Source organism: Elgaria multicarinata, chromosome 3 (assembly GCF_023053635.1).
Source record: "Elgaria multicarinata webbii isolate HBS135686 ecotype San Diego chromosome 3, rElgMul1.1.pri, whole genome shotgun sequence".
Lineage (NCBI taxonomy): Eukaryota > Metazoa > Chordata > Lepidosauria > Squamata > Anguidae > Elgaria > Elgaria multicarinata.
In genome coordinates this window covers 145,176,460-145,195,099 of record NC_086173.1, presented here as the reverse complement: position 1 = coordinate 145,195,099, position 18,640 = coordinate 145,176,460, and the positions used below count along the sequence as shown (strand labels likewise).

The window sequence follows — 18,640 nt, the reverse complement described above, 5'->3', positions numbered from 1 at the left end:
AGGCAGGCAAGAGAGGCCGCGATCAGCACGGCCTCCTCTAGCGGCTGCTACAACAACGGGATGCAAAGGCTCAGCGAGCGAGGAATGAGCGGAGACTCGCCCACAAGACTGCGGGCTGCGCTGCAACAGCTGCTTCTGGGCGGCGGCGGCGGCGGCGGCGGCGGCGGCGGCAAAAGCTCTTTTCGCTTTGGATGCGCGTGGCTTCTGGGATGGGTGTGCGCTGGAAGTGTGTGCGCTTGCTCGTAATAACGTAAGAAGGGCCATGCTGGGTAACACCAACAGTGGCCAACTCACTGGGGAAACTCACAAGCAGGACATGAATGCAACAGCACCCTCCCACCCATGTTCCCCAGCAAGTGGTGTACATAGGCGTAGCGCCTCTGGTACTGGAGGTAACATAGAGCCATCAGCACTAGTCCGGGCCCGTGCCACCATTAGGCCAACTAGGCAGCTGCCTAGGGCGCAGACCTCAGAGGGGCGCAGTACTGCCCTTTAAGGGTCACAGTTTTATACAAATTAGCTGTTTTAAGAAAAAAACGTAAGTTCAAGTTTTGTGCTTTTTTATTTTTTCGACAAAACATCTGTTCTTAAAAATTGAAGTTGGCAATTTTGGGGGGGGGGTGTGTGCAAGTAGCTTGCCTTGCCTTGGGCGCAAAACAGTCTGGCACCGGCCCTGGGACTAGTAGCCATCGATAGCCTTCTCCAAGAATTTGTCTTTTTAAACCTATCCATATTGGCAGCCATCACTACATCTTGTGCTAGCAAATTCCATAGTTTAACTGTGTGCTGTGTGAAGTACTTCCTTTTACCTGGACTGAATCTCCCACCAATCAGCTTCTTGGGATGACCCTGGGGATGTAGGATTATAAGAGAGGGAGAAACATGCCTCCCTAATTGCATTCTTCACTCCATGCTTAATTTTGTACACCTCTATCATGTCTCCCCTTACTTTCCTTTCTTCCCCAAGCTAAACAATCCCAGCTGTTGTATCTCTCTGCATAGGGGAGCCAGACTGGTGCAATGGCTAGGGTTTTGGACTGGTTATCATAAAATAAAAATTAACTTGTAAATTGTTACATTATTTCCAACGTGCCTTTTTCATGTGTACAGAATCTTTCCCGGCTGTTGGAATGAGGCTTGACTTACTTTAATACACACGAGAGCCAGTGTGTGGTGTAGCGGTTAGTGTTGAACTGAGACTCGGCCGTGAAGCTCACTGGGTGACTCTTAGCCTGTCACTGACCCTAGGCCTAACCTACCTCCCAGGGGTGTTGTGAGTGGAAAGGAGGAAGAGGACCATGTAAAGCCAACTTGGACTTCTTGCAAGAGGTAAAAAGGCACGATATAAATGTAATAAAATAAATAAAAACAAAATATCCTTATGCGTAATCTTACTCTTTTCTGTAACCCACTCCCAAGATTGTATTGTTCAATTACGACCAAGAAACCAAACCCATGACATGGGCTATGATGAAGGCCAGATCCTCAGTGGGTCACACACAGCACTTTTAGACCTCAGCCTCCAGTGAGGTTGCAAAGTGCTGCACCTTCCCCGTGTAGCAAATGGCAACCATTGACCTCCTAATGGCCAAAGTGCTGCATGTGGAAACACAGTTTTAGTGAGGGTAGTCTTTCTTCCCCTCCCTGAAAATCCAGTTGGGAGTTGCAGTCCAACACATCTGGAGGACCCCAGGTTTGGCAACTTCCTATATTTCTGGCACGTTTAGTGTTGCTATATAACTATCAGATTACCCGTTAGGGTTTTGTAAACCGCCCAGAGAGCTTCGGCTATGGGGCGGTATATAAATGGAAATAATAATAATAGGGTTAACATGATCCTTAATAATCCCAAAAGATGAATTACTCAGCGTGGGCTTCCCCAACTCGCCTCACCTAAGCTGCCCTTCTCTGCTTTCCTTGTGAAAAATGGGGGTGGGGAGGAAGGAGAGGTTTCAGAAAAAAGGTGAAAGATTGGCAGAGCTTCCTAGGCAGGAGCAGATCTGGGATCACTTCTCTCCCACAAGAAGCTTTGATTGACCCTGTTCAGATGACATGTTAAGCCATGATGGTTTAGCATTTTGAACTAAACACTGGCCCTGGTCAGAAGACACCTTTAACCCCAGTGAAAAAGGCAAAAAGCCTTATTCACCATGGTTAAAGCCATGGTTTGTCTTCTGAAGAGGGCCACTGTGGCTTAGCGTGTTATGTGAACCATGAGTCTGACAGATCTCAGGGAACAGTTTCCTCTCTTATCAAGGGTTAATCTATGAAAAGAATGGCCTGTTGACCAATTAAAGGGAATAAGGAGATCGGGGAAAGGAATGAATGGGGTTGTGAAGTACGAGGAAGGAGAAGGGGCAGGTAGCTCAGAGAAGGGGCAAGTAGCGCTCGCCTGATAACATGTGCCAGGACGTCTGATCAGCTGGAAACAGTATTTTATTGATTATCAGTTCTACAGCATTTTTCTATGTACAAAGCATTTTGCAAGTCCTAGTTCCCAGTATCCTCATGACAAACCTGTACCACATAGATGTATTTCAATTTATAACCTCCGCATCTGGAGGGCTCAGCAAAAGCAATTTCATTTTAAAGATTCTTTCCTGAAGCCTCTTATCCAAAGGAAGTAGGTTTTAAGGATATAAGAAAAAAAGAGAAGAATGTATTTTTTTTTTTAAAAAAAGCAAACAAACTTCTACATGGCCTTGAAGGCCCCTTCCAACTCTGCTATTCTATGATTCTATGATTCCATAAGGACAGCAAAAAAAATCTCATCTTCTATCCCTGCTGATTTTCCTATTCCCATGTACCAAACTATGATGAATTACTATTCAATGACTTAATTACACTATTGTGTCTCAAACCAATTACCTACAGGGTTTTCTGACGAGCATGAAGTTTCTGGTGAGCAATGAGAGGTGATTTTTGACTGAAGCTTCTCCCGCAATCGGGGCAAATGTACGGCTTCTCTCCTGTGTGGATTCTAATATGCTGCGTAAGTATTGAGCTCACCCTAAAGCTTCGCTCACATTTGGGGCATTTATAAGGTTTTTCTCCGGTGTGGATTCTTTGATGTTTACTAAGGGTGGAAAGTATTGTAAAGCCTTTCCCACAATCAGGACATTGAAAGGGCCTCTCTCCTGTGTGAATCCGCTGGTGCACATTGAGGTGCGAGTTCCGATTGAAGCTCTTCCCGCATTCCATGCACAGGAAGGGCTTCTCAGCTGTGTGGACTCGCTGGTGTTCAATCAGGCTTGAACTCACAGTGAAGCTTTTCCCACAGTCAGGGCATTCATAAGGTTTCTCTCCCGTGTGGCTTCTCTGATGTGTAACGAAGTTTGAGCTTTGACTGAAACTTTTCCCGCACTCGCCACATACATAAGGTTTTTCCCCTGTGTGAACTCGGTGGTGTTTAATGAGATCTGCTTTGTAACTGAAACTCTTCTCACAGTCCGGGCACGTATAAGGCTTTTCTTCCATGTGGATTTTTCGATGCCTACTAAGGGTTGAGCTGGCACCGTACCTTTTCCCGCATTCGGGACACTTGTACGGTTTTTCTCCAGTGTGGATTCTCTGGTGAGTGCTGAAGTTCTTGCTATGAGTGAAACATTTCCCACACTCCAGGCATTTATACAGCTTGTCTGTTGCATGTACTTCCTGACGTTCAAAGGGAGCTGAGCTGCCCAGAAAGCTTTCCCCAAGATTGGGGCATTTCAAGCGTTTTTCTCCCATGGGATGTTCCTTGTGAGTCTCCTCTCCAATTGTTCACTTGTTCTAAGCACCAAAATGAATTAAGATTTACTCCCTTGCAGATTCTTGGATGTGGTATTAAAATTCAAGCTTCGTGCTAAAGGGTTTCCCCACAGTCAAATTAGATGGAGCACAAACTACTAATATTTCTAACTGGCAGTATCGCTTTGCTATCGGTTTACTTAGCTGAAGTTACTCTCATTCTGGACCATTAAAACTCATTGTTTCTCCCTCTCTGAAAGTGGAAGTGCTGGTTGCCAAACAAAGAGAGAGCTAAAAAGTCCATCATTTTCTCCCCAGCATTCTCTTGCCAAGACAGAGTTCAGATGCAAACTAGTCTCTGCAAAGATACAAAAAGTCAATGAGATTGAGAGAAAGACACTAGCACAATCCCTCAGATCCCCATACCCTACTGAAACTAAGGGTGTGATCCTATATATGTCTACTTAGAACTAAGCCCCACTGAATTCAATGGGACTTACTTACTAGTAAAGGTGTACAGCATTACAGCCTAAGCCTATGTATGTGTAGCTGAAATAAATGCATGTTAATCCCCTTTACACCTGCCTCCACTGCCCTGCCTGTTATTTCTTTTTTGTTGACTTGTAGTCTCCTCAGGGCAGAGAACTGCCCTCTTGCACTTTGTGAAGCACCATGAACACTGATGAGATCATCATCTTCATCATCATAGATTTCAACCCCCCTTCACATAACAGCAAACCTCAATTCTCCATCACTATTCTCACCCCTCACTCATACAAGCAACCCTGCAACCAATCCTGGACTTTTCTTTTTCTCTTCTCCTTTGACGGCCAGACCTTTGCCACATCCTGCCATTTCTCCCTCTAACATCTCCAAATTCTTCTTTCGCCTCTGAATCAATAGCTAAATCAGTTCTCTGTGCTGTAGCCTCACCCAGAACCATAGAATTAGGAAAAGGTAGAGTCACCTGACATTGGTTCCACATTCAAAGCAGTTTTAAGCAGGCAGAAACAATGTAGATAGGAGGAGCTGCTCTCCTGGTTTGCATTTTTCTGGTGCTCTGTGCTATTTGTCTGGCACTGGTTACGGATGAATTCAGTTGGTGACCAGCCTACAGAAATGGATGCACAATTCTATTTTTTTTTTACCACTGTGTCTAGAATACTATTCTTCTTGAGGTTTCTACAAATAGGGGAGATTGTGCGCTCCAGGATTTACAATAGGAACAGGGAGTCTCTGGCCTGCAGGCTAAATAAAGCATCTTTGGATCTAGCCCATCGCCTATCCTCCCCAGGTCCACCACACCCCGCTCATGGCGATTATGCTTACAAAAAAGGGAGATTTCATTCACTCAAATGGTAAACATTCTAAGCATTCCACACCTGCAGTGTGAAGTCGTACTGTCCATAAGTGATACTGTCCATTCTACCGCCCAAGGATTACACTAACTCATCTAGCTCCACATGAAGACCAAGCCTTGAGGTGCTGTAATTGAAATTCATTCTGTTATGGAGACTGCCATCCCTTAATATTCCTCCTCATCCTGCAAATGTGAAAATATGTAGCCTTTAACCCACCTTCACTGTAAATCTCCAGTGCTCTCATTCAAATGGATTGGTGTATAACACAAGCCAGCCACCATAAATATGGGATTAGGGAGCAGGGGCTCCAGATTTACACTGCAGCCCACTTACCTGAGAGTAACCCCCACTGAACTCAATTAGACTGACTTTTGAGTAAACATACCTAATATAATTTACTTACATTCAACCCACATCATGTCTCATGTAGAATAGAACAACATAGTGCCTTCAGTGTGCCTGAGCCTTTACAAAGTAACAAAAGTTCTGGAATTTACTTTTAGAACATGAAGCACTGGAAGACAGGTAGAATCTCCAAACCCCTAAAAATGTCTACGGTTTCTATTATTATTATTATTATTTTATGAATTGCTTTTCTAAGGAATGCAGGGTTGTGTTAGCTTATTGCGTGTCTATTCAACAGTATTTACATTTAAAAATAATATATTTATATCCTGCCTTTTCTCCAAGGAGCTCAAGGCAGCCCTGCCCAATCGTATTTTCACAACAGCCCTGTGAAGTAGGACTAGGCTGAGAGCCAGTAACCCACGGCCAGCAGAGGTGGGGGGAGGACCAAACCTGGTCCTAGCCTAACGCCCTAACCACTACTCCACACTGCATCTCATGCAACAGACTACTCTGATAAACTCCCAGTTTTTCCAAGGACGGGCCCGATTTTACTGACTCGCGTGTTTCTTTGAGGCATCCTTGCTTCTAGTCAGCCTGATATCCCCGACAGGCCCCTTTTCTTTTGAGAGCTGCTCTGCCTACCCCACCCCACCCCACCCCAGAAGCGCTCAGCTTAAAGAGAAGAGGTTTGTCCCCTTTCTGAGAACGGCAGACAGGACATGAAAGCTATCTGCTCGCCCCGCCCCGCCCCCCTTATTACCATTCAGCAGCAGCAACGCGCTCAGCGGTGCAGGAACCCTCCTCACCTTGGAAGAAGGCACCCCTTTCTCCGGAAATGCGTCACGCGGCGTTCTGTCGCCAGGAAGCCAAAAAGGGTTTCACGCGTTCCGCACCCTGCAAGCTCGGACTCAAAGCGACCTCACAGTGCCCTCTTCTGGCCACAACCATCCACATACTATTGAAAGGGTGGGGCGATGGTGGACTGCTGCACTAGAACCGAACAGTGAGGGGCCGAGTCACGCAAGTTTGCTGATCACGCGACTTCTTCAGATACTGTTCTTTGGGGTGGGGTGGAGCGTATTTTTGGCCAGAAAAAAGGAGTTCTTGTTTGCACGTGTGAATGAATTAGCCATTCAAAGACCGATGACAATTTCACGTGCATTGCTCAGAGGCAAACTTTATTTATTTATTTATTTATATAGCACCATCAGTGTACATGGTGCTGTACAGAGTAAAACAATAAAATAGCGAAACCCTGCCGCATAGGCTTACATTCTAACAGAATCATAATAAAACAATAAGAAGGGGAAGAGAATGCACCAAACAGGCACAGGGTAGAGTAAAACTAACAATATAAAAGTCAGATCAAAATCAAGTTTTAAAAGCTTTAGAAGAAAAGTTTTTAGCTGAGCTTTAAAAACTGCGATTGAACTTGTAGTTTGCAAATGTTCTGGAAGAGCGTTCCAGGCGTAAGGGGCAGCAGAAGAAAATGGACGAAGCCGAGCAAGGGAAGTAGAGACCCTTGGGCAGGTAAGAAACATGGCATCAGAGGAGTGAAGAGCACGAGTGGGGCAATAGTGTGAGATGAGAGAGGAAAGATAGGAAGGAGCTAGACTGTGAAAAGCTTTGTAGGTCAACAGGAGTTTATATTGGATTCTGAGGTGAATTGGAAGCCAATGAAGAGATTTCAGAAGTGGAGTAACAATGTTAGAGCGGCGAGCCAAGAAGATGATCTTAGCAGCAGAGTGGTGAACAGAAACCAACGAACTGATGTGAGAAGAAGGAAGGCCAGTGAGAAGAAGGTTGCAGTAGTCCAACCGAGAAATAACCAATGCATGAACAAGAGTCTTGACAGAAGAGACGGACAAAAATAATCGAATCCTGGCAATATTATACAGGAAAAAACGACAGGATTTAGCTACTGCCTCAATATGAGGAATAAAGGAGAGCGAGGAGTCAAATATAAAGCCAAGACTACGAGCTTCCTTGACTGGAGTGAGTGTAACATCATTGACAGTAAGAGAGAATGAGAGATGAGGTTTAGGAGGAAAAACAAGCAATTCAGTTTAGTTTAGAAATCAGTTTACATTCAAAGGAAGCTGCCCATCACAGCTCGCTTAAAAAATAAAATAAAGTATACTTGTATGTTGCATTTGTTTATAAAAATGGGTTTGTTGCATTCCTTAAAACATCTTAGGTGTACATTTTAAAATGTAACGTGTGAAGTGAGCCATGAGCACTTCACAGCCATCAGACCAACGGGATTCATTTGCATGAATTTGCCTAGCTCCCCACCCAAAAACCCACTCTTGATCGACTTTCTCTGTCTAACTACCGACCTGTCTCTCTGTTGCCCCTTGTCTCAAAGATTCTGGAACGTGTGGTCTACTCTCGCTGTCTTGACTTTCTCTCTAGTAACTCTGCTCTGGATCCCTTTCAATCTGGATTCCGTCCTTTGCATTCCACTGAAACAGCCCTTACCAAGATCACCAATTATCTTCTCACTGCCAAGTCTAAGGGCCATTATTCCATCCTTATTCTCCTTGATCTAACTGCAGCCTTTGACACGGTTGATCACGATCTTCTCTTAGATTCCCTCCATGACCTTGGACTCTGTGGCTCTGTCTATAACTGGTTCGCCTCCTATCTAGAGGGTCGCTCTTTCAGCGTGTCGGCTAACGGCAGCTCGTCCTCCTCCTTTCCCCTTTCAGTAGGGGTTCCGCAAGGCTCGGTGCTTGGCCCGCTGCTGTTTTCTCTATACATGCTGCCCTTGGGTAAACTTATTCAATCTCATGGCCTCCAATATCACCTGTATGCCAATGACACACAACTATACCTCTCATCTCCGGAACTTTCTCCTGATGTCCACGATCGTATCTCAGCATGTCTTTCAGATATCTCAGCCTGGCTGCTTCATCGCCGTTTGAAACTCAATATGGCAAAAACTGAACTGCTTGTTTTTCCTCCTAAACCTTCTCCTCATCTCTCATTCTCTCTTACTGTCAACGATGTCACGCTTACTCCGGTCAAGGAAACTCGTAGCCTTGGCTTTATATTTGATTCCTCGCTCTCCTTTATTCCTCATATCGAGGCAGTAGCTAAATCTTGTCGTTTCTTCCTGTATAATATTGCCAGGATTCGACCATTTTTGTCTGTCTCTTCTGCCAAGACTCTCGTTCACGCACTGGTTATCTCTCAGTTGGACTACTGCAACCTCCTCCTCTCTGGCCTCCCCTCATCTCACATCAGTCCGCTGGTCTCTGTCCACCACTCTGCCGCTAAGATCATCTTCCTGGCCCGCCGCTCTGACCATGTCACTCCGCTTCTGAAATCTCTTCATTGGCTCCCAATTCATTCCAGAATCCAATATAAACTTCTCCTGTTGACCTTCAAAGCTTTTCACGGTCTAGCTCCTGCCTATCTCTCCTCTCTCATCTCACACTATTGCCCCCGCTCGTGCTCTTCGCTCCTCTGATGCCATGCTTCTTGCCTGCCCAAGGGTCTCTACTTCCCTTGCTCGGCTTCGCCCATTTTCCTCTGCTGCCCCTCATGCCTGGAATGCTCTTCCAGAACACCTGAGAACTACCAACTCAATCACAGCTTTTAAAACACAGCTAAAAACTTTTCTTTTCCCTATAGCTTTTAAACTTTGAGTTTGTTCTGACTCTATACTGTTAGCTTCACCCTTCCCGGTGCCTGTTTACACTTCCCTGTGCCTGTTTGCATTCTCTTTCCCTCCTTATTGTTTACTACAACTTTATTAGATTGTAAGCCTATGCGGCAGGGTCTTGCTATTTACTGTGTTATCTGTACAGCACCATGTACATCGATGGTGCTATATAAATAAATAATAATAATAATAATAATAAAGCCATTTAGGCAAATCACCATGATTACATCTTGTGGAGCAAACTTCAATATTGTGTGAAGAAGTACTTTATTTTGTCTGTCCTGAATGTAATCCCAATCAACGTATTTGGTAAGTCATGTTCTGATATTATCAGAGAGGGAGAGGGAAAACACTCACTTCAACATTTTATAAATTTCTATAATATCTCCACTTGGTTATCCTTTTTCTAAACCAAAAAGTCCCAAGTGCTTTAAATCCCTCACCCATGGCATCATGGACAGAACTTTCCTATTATTTCACAACACCTCAACCACACTGTTTCTCCTGATGGATCAGATAACTCATTCAGTGATGAGTAGATAAACAATGAGAAATAAAGTTATGTCAATGGGTGTCTCTACATTAAGGGGGGGAAAGTGCATGCATACCAGGCTTTTTTTTTCTTGGGTATTTCCATGTTCACTATGGGCTCCTTTAGACAGTGACGGCAACATTTATAATTGAAAACTTCCTCTTTGGGCAATGCTCCATTATCTCCATTTTTCAAAAATGCAACATGACTGGGGAAAAGCATGGGAGATGTCCTAGAGGTTGACAGGGTCATGTAAAGGACTCACAAATTTCTGTGAGCGACCGATCATGTGTGTGCAGTAAACCATTAATGTAGAAAAGCACAATATCTTTAAAAGAACAGATCCACATTGAACAGTAGTCTGGAATGTTTATCAACAAATATCTCATGAAGTATTTTCAGTGAACTCAGTTAATGATGTGAGATTGTTCTCTCAAGTTAAATTTATATAAGAATACAGTAGTGTAAAGTTCATTACTTGAGATCTACCAGACCAATTTTGCTCATTTTTGTTTTAAATTGAAGCTTGAGCAGTGTAGACATGCAGAAAATTTTGAAACTTCAAAGGAGTTCAAAGCTTGAGTTTTGGGCAGCTTGGGAAGGGAGAAGGATGGGGCAAAGGGGAGGCTAATGCATATGCCCTACACTGTGCATGTAATGTAACATGTGACACACTGTGTATATGTGCATGTAATAATGCTTACTCATGTAAGCATTATCATATTGCCTCTTAATCATCTCCTTTCCAGGCTAAGCATACCCAAATCCTTCAAGCTTTCTTCACTGGACTTTGTCTCCAGGTCCCTCACCATCTTTATCACCCTCCTCTCGACATGCTCCAGTTTGTTGACTCTCCTCTTCTACAGTATCTAGAACTTGATTCGGTACTCCAGGTGAGGAGATCTAGGAAAAGCTGAGCATCTCCACACACAAACACCACTTTACCATCTGAACATTGGATGGTTCCTGCTAGATTTATAGAAACAATTGCATTGGTAAGATGATTCTCTCTCCCGCCCTCTTCTTTTTAAACATCTGGTTCCTCTGAAGCAAAGTTATCCCCACTCCCCTTGTGCATATATTACTAGCAGCTGTAGTCATTCTATTGGTGATAGAATGAGAAGGTTTTCCTTGCACCCAGGAAAAAAAAGGTGGGCACAGGGGTAGGTAATGTGTCTCCTTAAGCCTAGACAATCTCCCCAATTGGCTTGGAACCTCTGGAATTTCTCTTTCTTTCTCTCTCTCTCTCTCTCTAATCATATTAAATCTGGAGTCATCCAATGAAGCTGAATGGTGGGAGATTTGGGACAGATAAAATGAAGTATTTCTTCACACAGTGCAAACTATGGAATTCACTGCAGCAAGATGTGATATCTCCACCAACTTATTTGGCTTGAAAAGGTGATTTGACAAATTAATCGAGGATATGGCTATTAATGGCTGCTAGTCATGATGGCTATCGATTACCTCCAGTATCAGAAGCAATAATGCCTATGTACACTGACTGCTGGGGAACATGAGCGGGAGGGTGGTGTTACACTCATGTCCTGCTCGTGGCCTTCCCATAGGAATCTGCTTGGTCACTGTGTGAGCAGAATACTGGACTAGATAGGCCTTTGCCCCTTTGGTCTGATCCAGCAGACCTCTTTTTATGTTCTCATATGTTGATGGTCAGTGTTTTAATTAATATGGATTTGGTGGTGGTACATTATTTTTAACTGTAGTATAAGGTGAAAAGAAGGGAGAAACAAATTCTCAGGATGCTGAACATTTTTATTTGTAAGTTGAAGAGCCTGACGCATTTCAGCCTTTATATTTTCAAGGCCTTCTTCAGAGGGCTGTAAACATTTAAAATACGTATTGTAAGACCTGGTAGAGACAACATATAATAAAATATATTCTTACTGTAAAAGTAAGAAGGAAGTGAGGCAGGTGGCTACTAGGAGGAGGGCTTTCTCCACTGTGGCACCCCGGTTGTGGAATGAGCTCCCCAGAGAGGTCCGCCTGGTGCCTACACTGTACTCTTTTCGTCGCCAGCTGAAGACCTTTTTATTCTCAGTATTTTAACTCTTAATTTTAACTTAAATTTAAATTTCACTGTTCTAACTCTGTATTTTAATCTTATATCAATTTTGCTGCATGGTTTTATCCTGGTTGTGCTTTTTATACTGTTTTTTGCATTTATGTTTTTAACCTGTTGGTTGTTTTATGATGGTTTTAATTTTTGTGAACCGCCCAGAGAGCTTCGGCTATTGGGCGGTATAGAAATGTAATAAATAAATAAATAAATAACTTGACATATTGCCACAGAGGCCTATGTACATATGTTATTTGAATTTTTTAATGTATTCTATAAGGACAAAATACTTTGTATATTAATATTTCAATACATATATACAAAACATATCTAAAGAATATAGATCATATCTTACTTGTAGGAAGATGTCTGCAAAAATCTTCTTATCAACAGAATGTCTTTCTCAGATTGTTAATAGTGACTGAAAGGTTTGGCCTTCAGAGCTATCATTATATCCTTGTGCACTTTTTTCCTTTTATCAGATGTTATCTTTTTGGGCAAATGCTTGGACAGGGTTGCTGTATTGGGAAATTATGTACAGTAATTTGCTGAATCCTACTGTAATTTACAGTAGGAAAATAATTTACTGTAGTAATCCTATAGTAATTTGCTGAATCATAGTAATGGAAGCAGTTCCAAATCTTCATTTAATCTCCTCGTTTTTGATAACTGTATTGTAAACCACCTTGAAGACCTCAGTGTGGAAAAGTCTAAGGTCCTTGATGTCCTTGTTAATACCTACAATGAAATAAGTGACCCATTGCAAAAGAATTCCCTAGCCTAAAAATGTCTTGGGGATAGGTAGGCATACTAATTTCCTATGCCTGTGTAGGGCCAAACAACACCCGTGTGCAACTTTTTGGTGGGAAGGGGAAGAGTAACAAAGTGCTAGCCTAATCGCCAGTCCCCACACCAGCAGCTGATTTGGGGTGGCATGAAAAGGCAGGTTTTATTTACATATTGCATTTATATACCGGTATGGGGATACCAAGTCATCTTGTCTGCCTCCTGAGGAATCTGTATAACGAACAAGTAGCAACGGTAAGAACAGACCACAGAACAACGGACTGGTTTAAGATTGGGAAAGGAGTACGGCAGGGTTGTATACTCTCACCTTACCTATTCAACTTGTATGCAGAACACATCATGCGACGTGCTGGGCTTGACGAATCCAAGGCTGGAGTTAAAATCGCAGGAAGAAACATTAACAATCTCAGATATGCAGCTGACACCACTTTGATGGCTGAAAGCGAGGAGGAGCTGAGGAGCCTTATGACAAAGGTGAAAGAAGAAAGTGCAAAAGCTGGGTTGCATGGCAACCAGCTTGATTGATAACTGGCAAATAGAGGGAGAAAACGTGGAGGCAGTGACAGACTTTGTATTTCTGGGCACAAAGATTACTGCAGACACTGACTGCAGCCAGGAAATCAGAAGACGTTTACTTCTTGGGAGGAGAGCAATGACAAATCTTGAAAAAATAGTTAAGAGCAGAGACACCACACTGACAACAAAGGTCCGCATAGTTAAAGCAATGGTATTCCCTGTAGTAAACTATGGAAGCGAGAGCTGGACCATAAGGAAAGCTGAGCGAAGGAAGATAGATGCTTTTGAACTGTGGTGTTGGAGGAAAATTCTGAGAGCGCCTTGGACTGCAAGGAGATCAAAACAGTCCATGCTCCAGGAAATAAAGCCAGACTGCTCACTTGAGGGAATGGTATTAAAGGCAAAACTGAAGTACTTTGGCCACATAATGAGAAGACAGGATACCCTGGAGAAGAGGCTGATGCTAGGGAAAGGGGAAGGCAAAAGGAAGAGGGGCCGACCAAGGGCAAGATGGATGGATGATATTCTGGAGGTGACAGACTTGACCTTGGGGGAGCTAGGGGTGGCGACGGCCGACAGAAAGCTCTGGCGTGGGCTGGTCCATGAAGTCACGAAGAGTCGGAAGCGACTGAACGAATAAACAACAAATACCGTCCAATAGCTTCAGCTCTCTGTATTGCCTGCAGTCTATTTATTTTGCTCCAAGGGAAAGGTGCTTGTGAGAGATTGTTTTGCCTCAAGTGCCAAAATGACGTGACTAGAGTGGCCTTGGGCACCATGCCCCTCGACTGACTGTTCCACCTCGGACAGCCAGCTGTCTCGGGCCGGCCCTGCTGAAGCCACACCGGAGGCTGCCGCGTTGTAGGCAGAAGGCCAGGCGGGGTGGGAGGAAGGCTTCGCGCACACAAGACGCTGCGGCTCTCGACGCTTTCCATGCCGCAATGCTGCAGAAAGGCCTCCTCGCGCACAAGGCAATCCCCCGAGCAAGCGCCCTGCCCCCTCTCGCATCAGCTAACGGGAAGGGCTATTCCGCCGCCCCTCACCGGAAAGACCGCCTTGAAGGACACATTTTTGCAGCCAGCCAGTGGCCAGCAGAGGGCTCCGGTTCTATTCGAAGAAAGTAGGGAGTGGGGGACGCAGCAGTCGGCCCCTTCCTCCCGTCCTTCCCCACCTCTGCTCCCAGATAATCGGGAGCTGAGCCTTTGCGGGAGGAGGATTTGAAAGCGCTGCGCGGAAGAGGCTTTGGCAGAGCCGCGAAGCGGGGAGGGGCGCCAGCTGCTGCCCGCGCAAGCGAAGCAGAGACGATCCGGATCCGAGTTGCGTGGCCTGTGCCCGACCGAGGTGAGAACCGTTGCCTGGCCGCAACAGCCATTAGATGCCTACCGAGCCAGCTGTAGACCCGGAGATGAGTCGGGGGTCCGGTGGCGTTAAAGCGGTTAGGACAGCCAAGGGGTTTAGGACTGGTAAGGAAGCCGTTGTGCGGTGCACACCAGCCGCGGGGGTTGGATGGGGAGAAAGCCAGGGGGGCGATGAAGTATTATAGGTAGAAAGATTTACCACCCTCGCCCATCCTGGGATCTGGCTGCTGCCGTCATTGACAAGAGAAATGCATGTGTCTTAGACTCATTCTCCGCCCCCCCTCTCCTCCCCCGCGTATGTCTATCAGCCTTCCCCAACATGGTGCCCTCCGGCTGTTTTGGACTTGAATTCATAGCCAGTTGTCAGGAATGCTGGCTCCAAAACATCTGGAGCACACCAGGTTGCTGATGTGTATGAAAAGCTGGTGTACGTATATGAAAAAGGCAGCTGATGATTAGGACCATTGTGCCTCGTTCACTCTTTAAGGAGCTGGGTGTGGCATGCATTGAAATTAGCCTGTTTTATTTTCAGAACGGCTCAGGGAAGTAGAGTCGGCTGAGATGTACGACCTGTCAGATAGGCCCAACTCCAGGTTTAGAGGGGACCTGTGCAAATGGCTTGCAGTCACCCACCACTACAATAGGGGATGAGCAGTTAGGGAACTCTGCAGTGAGCAGAGTTCCAGGCCCATTTGGCATTGGTGTACTGCGGGGGGGGGGGGGGGCGGGGTGTCCCTCCTTCAGCCCTTAGGCTGAGTCCAGTTTCAGAGAAGCTCACTGGGACCATATTTCAGTGGTGGGTGAGGCCAAAGGAAAAAGGCATGGAGCCAAAATATACCCCCAATATCAGCCTATTTCGGCTTAAATCTCTTATTTCAGCTGGATTTTGGGCCTGAGGTTGAGCAGGGAGTTGGATTTGATGGCCTTATAAGCCCCTTTCCAACTCTATTATTCCCCACTCCAAGTGTACTGGCAGATGATGCCCTGTTATGGACAGTAGTCCTGCCCCAAAGCATACATATTTTATGGGTGAGGCTGGTATTATTTACAGGGCAGCGCTGGCCACTGTTTATTTATTCATTTCTATATTGCCTACTACACATCATCTCCCAGTTGAGCTGCATCAGCTCCAGCTCTCTACCACTATTTTTGGTTGAAAGCCAGCCCATCAATTTTCTGGCCAAGTACTTGTTTTTTTTAAAAAAAAATACAAAATGTTATGCCCTAATTTTCTCTTCCAAAAAAGAATTGCTCAAAACGGCTTATGCAATCTATCATGAAAACACAACTACCAGACTAAAAGCAGCACCAAAAAACAAGCGCACAAAGAGCCAAAATTCACAATCACTTAAATTGCCAAAATTGTTCAAAGGGAAATGATTTCAATGGCTGGTGGAACACAAATACATAACCTTACCTCTTGGAGGCAGGGAGTTCCACATATGGGGAGCCGCCACAGAGTAAGCCAGTCTCGGAAGGCCTCTGGCATTTCTTATAGTTGCAACTGAGATGTACAACAGATGTTGGATTTGAACCTGATTTTCTTCTGCTTCTTGCCTTCCTCTCAAGAGTGGGATTTAAAGCAGGGGTGAGCAACTTGTGGCCTTCCAGATATTCCATCATGCCTCGCCATTTCCTACGTTGGCTAGGGCTAATGGGAATTGTAGGCCCAAACATCTGGAGGGCCAGAAGTTGCCCAGCCCTGATTTAAACTTCATTTTCCAATCCAAAGAGAAATTTAAGGTGCAACCCTATGCACGTCAAGGCTAAAAAAAGTTCTACAATTCCCAGCATTCCCCAGCCAGCATGCTGGGACTTGTAGGTCATTTTCTGTCTAAATATGCATAGGATTCCACCCCTAAAAAATCCTATAAATAACTGTCTAAAGTACCTGCAAGCCCTTTCTGACCTGTGCAATCAGAAAATGTGGAGAAGGGCTTATGAGCACCACGCTTGCTTTGGGGATTGGTCACATCACCCTTTTATGGTTCCCAGCACAGAATAATGTCTTGTATCTGTTCTCTCTCTCTCTCTCTCTCTCTCTCTCTCTTCCTTCAGCTGTTGATAAAATGTTGACCAAGGTAAAAGAGGAGAACATCGATCAGGAAAGCCTCCTGGAGGGGGACGGAGCTCAGCATGCTCCCCGCTTGAACGACGTTGTAGAACTAGATAAAACAGTGATGCCAGGGGAACATATACTAAAGAAGAAACATACGTGTCCTGATTGTGGGAAAAACTTTTGCCGCCGTTCTGACCTTGTTCGACACCAGAAACTCCATTCAGGAGATAGGCCCTATACCTGCACTAAGTGTGGGAAAGGCTTTGTTCAGAGCACCCACCTCATTGCACATCAGAAAAGCCATACAAGAGAGAAGCCCTACTTCTGTCCTCACTGTGGGAGGAGTTTCAACCAGATCTTAAACTTCAATAGACATCAGAGAACCCACTCCAAGGAACCCCCTTTCAAATGTTGCGACTGTGACAAAACCTTCAGCCGCAGCTCAAACCTCATTATGCACCAAAGGACACACACAGGGGAGCGGCCCTATAAATGTTTTGACTGTGGAAATAGCTTCAGTAGGAGTTCAACTCTTGTTACACATCAGAGAACCCACACTGGTGAGAAACCTTTTAAATGCCAGGATTGCTGGAAAAGCTTTGGGAGGCGCTCAACCCTTGTGATGCACCAGAGAATTCACACAGGGGAGAAGCCTTATAAATGCCCAGACTGCCCAGAAACGTTTTCTGTTAAATCCGGCCTTCTAAGTCATCAGAGAATCCACATGACAGAGAAACCCTATCTGTGCCTGGAATGTGGCAAAAACTTCTGTCGAAGTGCAGATCTCATTATTCACCAGAGAATTCACACAGGAGAAAAACCATATCAGTGCAATGACTGTGGCAAGAAATTCAATACAAATTCACACCTTGTTACACATCAGAGGATTCACACAGGAGAAAAACCATATAAATGCCCCGAGTGTGGGAAAAGTTTCTCTTATAGCTCAGTCCTTGTTGGCCACCAGAGAGTTCACACTGGAGAGAAACCTTATGCATGTCTCAAGTGTGGGAAAACCTTCCGTAACAATTCACACCTTATCACTCACCAGAGGGTGCACTCGGGAGAGAAACCTTATGAATGCCCTGAGTGTGGCAGAGGTTTTAGTGTAAGTTCCAATCTTAGGAAACATCGGAAACTCCATGAAAAAGAGGCATCTCTTAAATGTTCTGAGTAGGAAATGGTCAGTGATACAGTTCTGATGAGCTACCAGAAAAGTTCATAAACCTGTGCCAGACTATTTTGCGCCCTAGGTAAGGCAAGCTACTTGCACCCCCCCCCCCCAAAAAAAATTGCCAGCTTTGCTTCAGCTGTTCAAGAAGAGTTTCTGAACTATTATATTTTCCTTTTATTATCTTCTTTCTTAAAACAGCTAATTTGTATAAAATTGTTACCCTTAAAGGGCAGTACTGCGCCCCTCTGAGGTCTGCGCCCTAGGCGGCTGCCTAGTTGGCCTAATGGTAGCATCGGCCCTGTTTGGTAGAGCATCAAAAAACATTTTTACAGTATAGGACTGCCAAAGTTGAAGTGGACATAGAGTAGCAGGAAATGTAAACCACGTTTAGTATATAAGGATTTAGTTGTGGGAAATCCTGGTTAATATTTTTTGTGTGTGCAAGGGTGTTGGAAATTTGTAGTAAGTTCAAATTCTATACCAGAGGTAGGCAACTTGTGGCCCTCCAGTTCTTTTGGCCTATGGCTCACATCTGCCCTACCCAGCATAGCCAATGGTGAGGGATTATGGGAGTTAGAATCATAGAATAGTAGAGGCCATCGAGTCCAACCCCCTGCTCAATGCAGGAATCCACCTGACAGATGGCTGTCCAGCTGCCTCTTGAAGGCCTCTAGTGTGGGAGAGCCCACAACCTCCCTAGGTAACTGGTTTCATTGTTGTACTGCTCTAACAGTCAGGAAGTTTTTCCTGATGTCCAGCCGGAATCTGGCTTCCTATAACTTGAACCCGTTATTCCGTGTCCTGCACTCTGGGAGGATCGAGAAGAGATCCTGGCCCTCCTCTGTGTGACAACCTTTTAAGGATTTGAAGAGTGCTATCCTGTCTCCCCTCAATCTTCTCTTCTCCAGGCTAAACATGCCCAGTTCTTTCAGTCTCTCTTCATAGGGCTTTGTTTCCAGACCCCTGATCATCCTGGTTGCCCTCCTCTGAACACGCTCCAGCTTGTCTG

The 18,640-nt window shown here is 44.9% G+C and overlaps 2 protein-coding genes across 3 annotated transcripts; one reads left to right on the top strand and one right to left on the bottom strand.

Moving 5' to 3' along the window:
• Positions 1 to 2,427: 2,427 nt before the first annotated feature.
• LOC134395955 (zinc finger protein 239-like) lies at positions 2,428 to 6,249 on the bottom strand. Of its 2 annotated transcripts, none has more exons than XM_063122243.1 (2): positions 6,199 to 6,249; positions 2,428 to 4,087 (listed from the first exon to the last, which is right to left on the bottom strand). In XM_063122243.1, exon 2 carries the CDS (start codon positions 3,727 to 3,729, stop codon positions 2,869 to 2,871), a length of 861 nt encoding a protein of 286 aa, XP_062978313.1. In that variant the 5' UTR covers positions 3,730 to 4,087; positions 6,199 to 6,249; the 3' UTR covers positions 2,428 to 2,868. The 2 variants fall into 2 exon arrangements, with proteins under 2 accessions (XP_062978313.1, XP_062978314.1); XM_063122244.1 differs by lacking the exon at positions 6,199 to 6,249 and adding an exon at positions 4,697 to 4,813.
• A 7,928-nt stretch (positions 6,250 to 14,177) lies between these two features.
• Positions 14,178 to 17,737, top strand: LOC134395944 (zinc finger protein 239-like). Its single transcript, XM_063122227.1, has 2 exons — positions 14,178 to 14,381; positions 16,457 to 17,737. The coding sequence occupies exon 2, from the start codon at positions 16,468 to 16,470 to the stop codon at positions 17,632 to 17,634; it is 1,167 nt and encodes a 388-aa protein (XP_062978297.1). The 5' UTR covers positions 14,178 to 14,381; positions 16,457 to 16,467; the 3' UTR covers positions 17,635 to 17,737.
• Positions 17,738 to 18,640: the final 903 nt, after the last annotated feature.

Excerpts from the sequence above, each read along its gene's own strand:
- LOC134395955 (XM_063122243.1), bottom strand. The coding sequence starts at position 3,729 with ATGGGAGAAAAACGCTTGAAATGCCCCAATCTTGGGGAAAGCTTTCTG.
- LOC134395944 (XM_063122227.1), top strand. The coding sequence starts at position 16,468 with ATGTTGACCAAGGTAAAAGAGGAGAACATCGATCAGGAAAGCCTCCTG.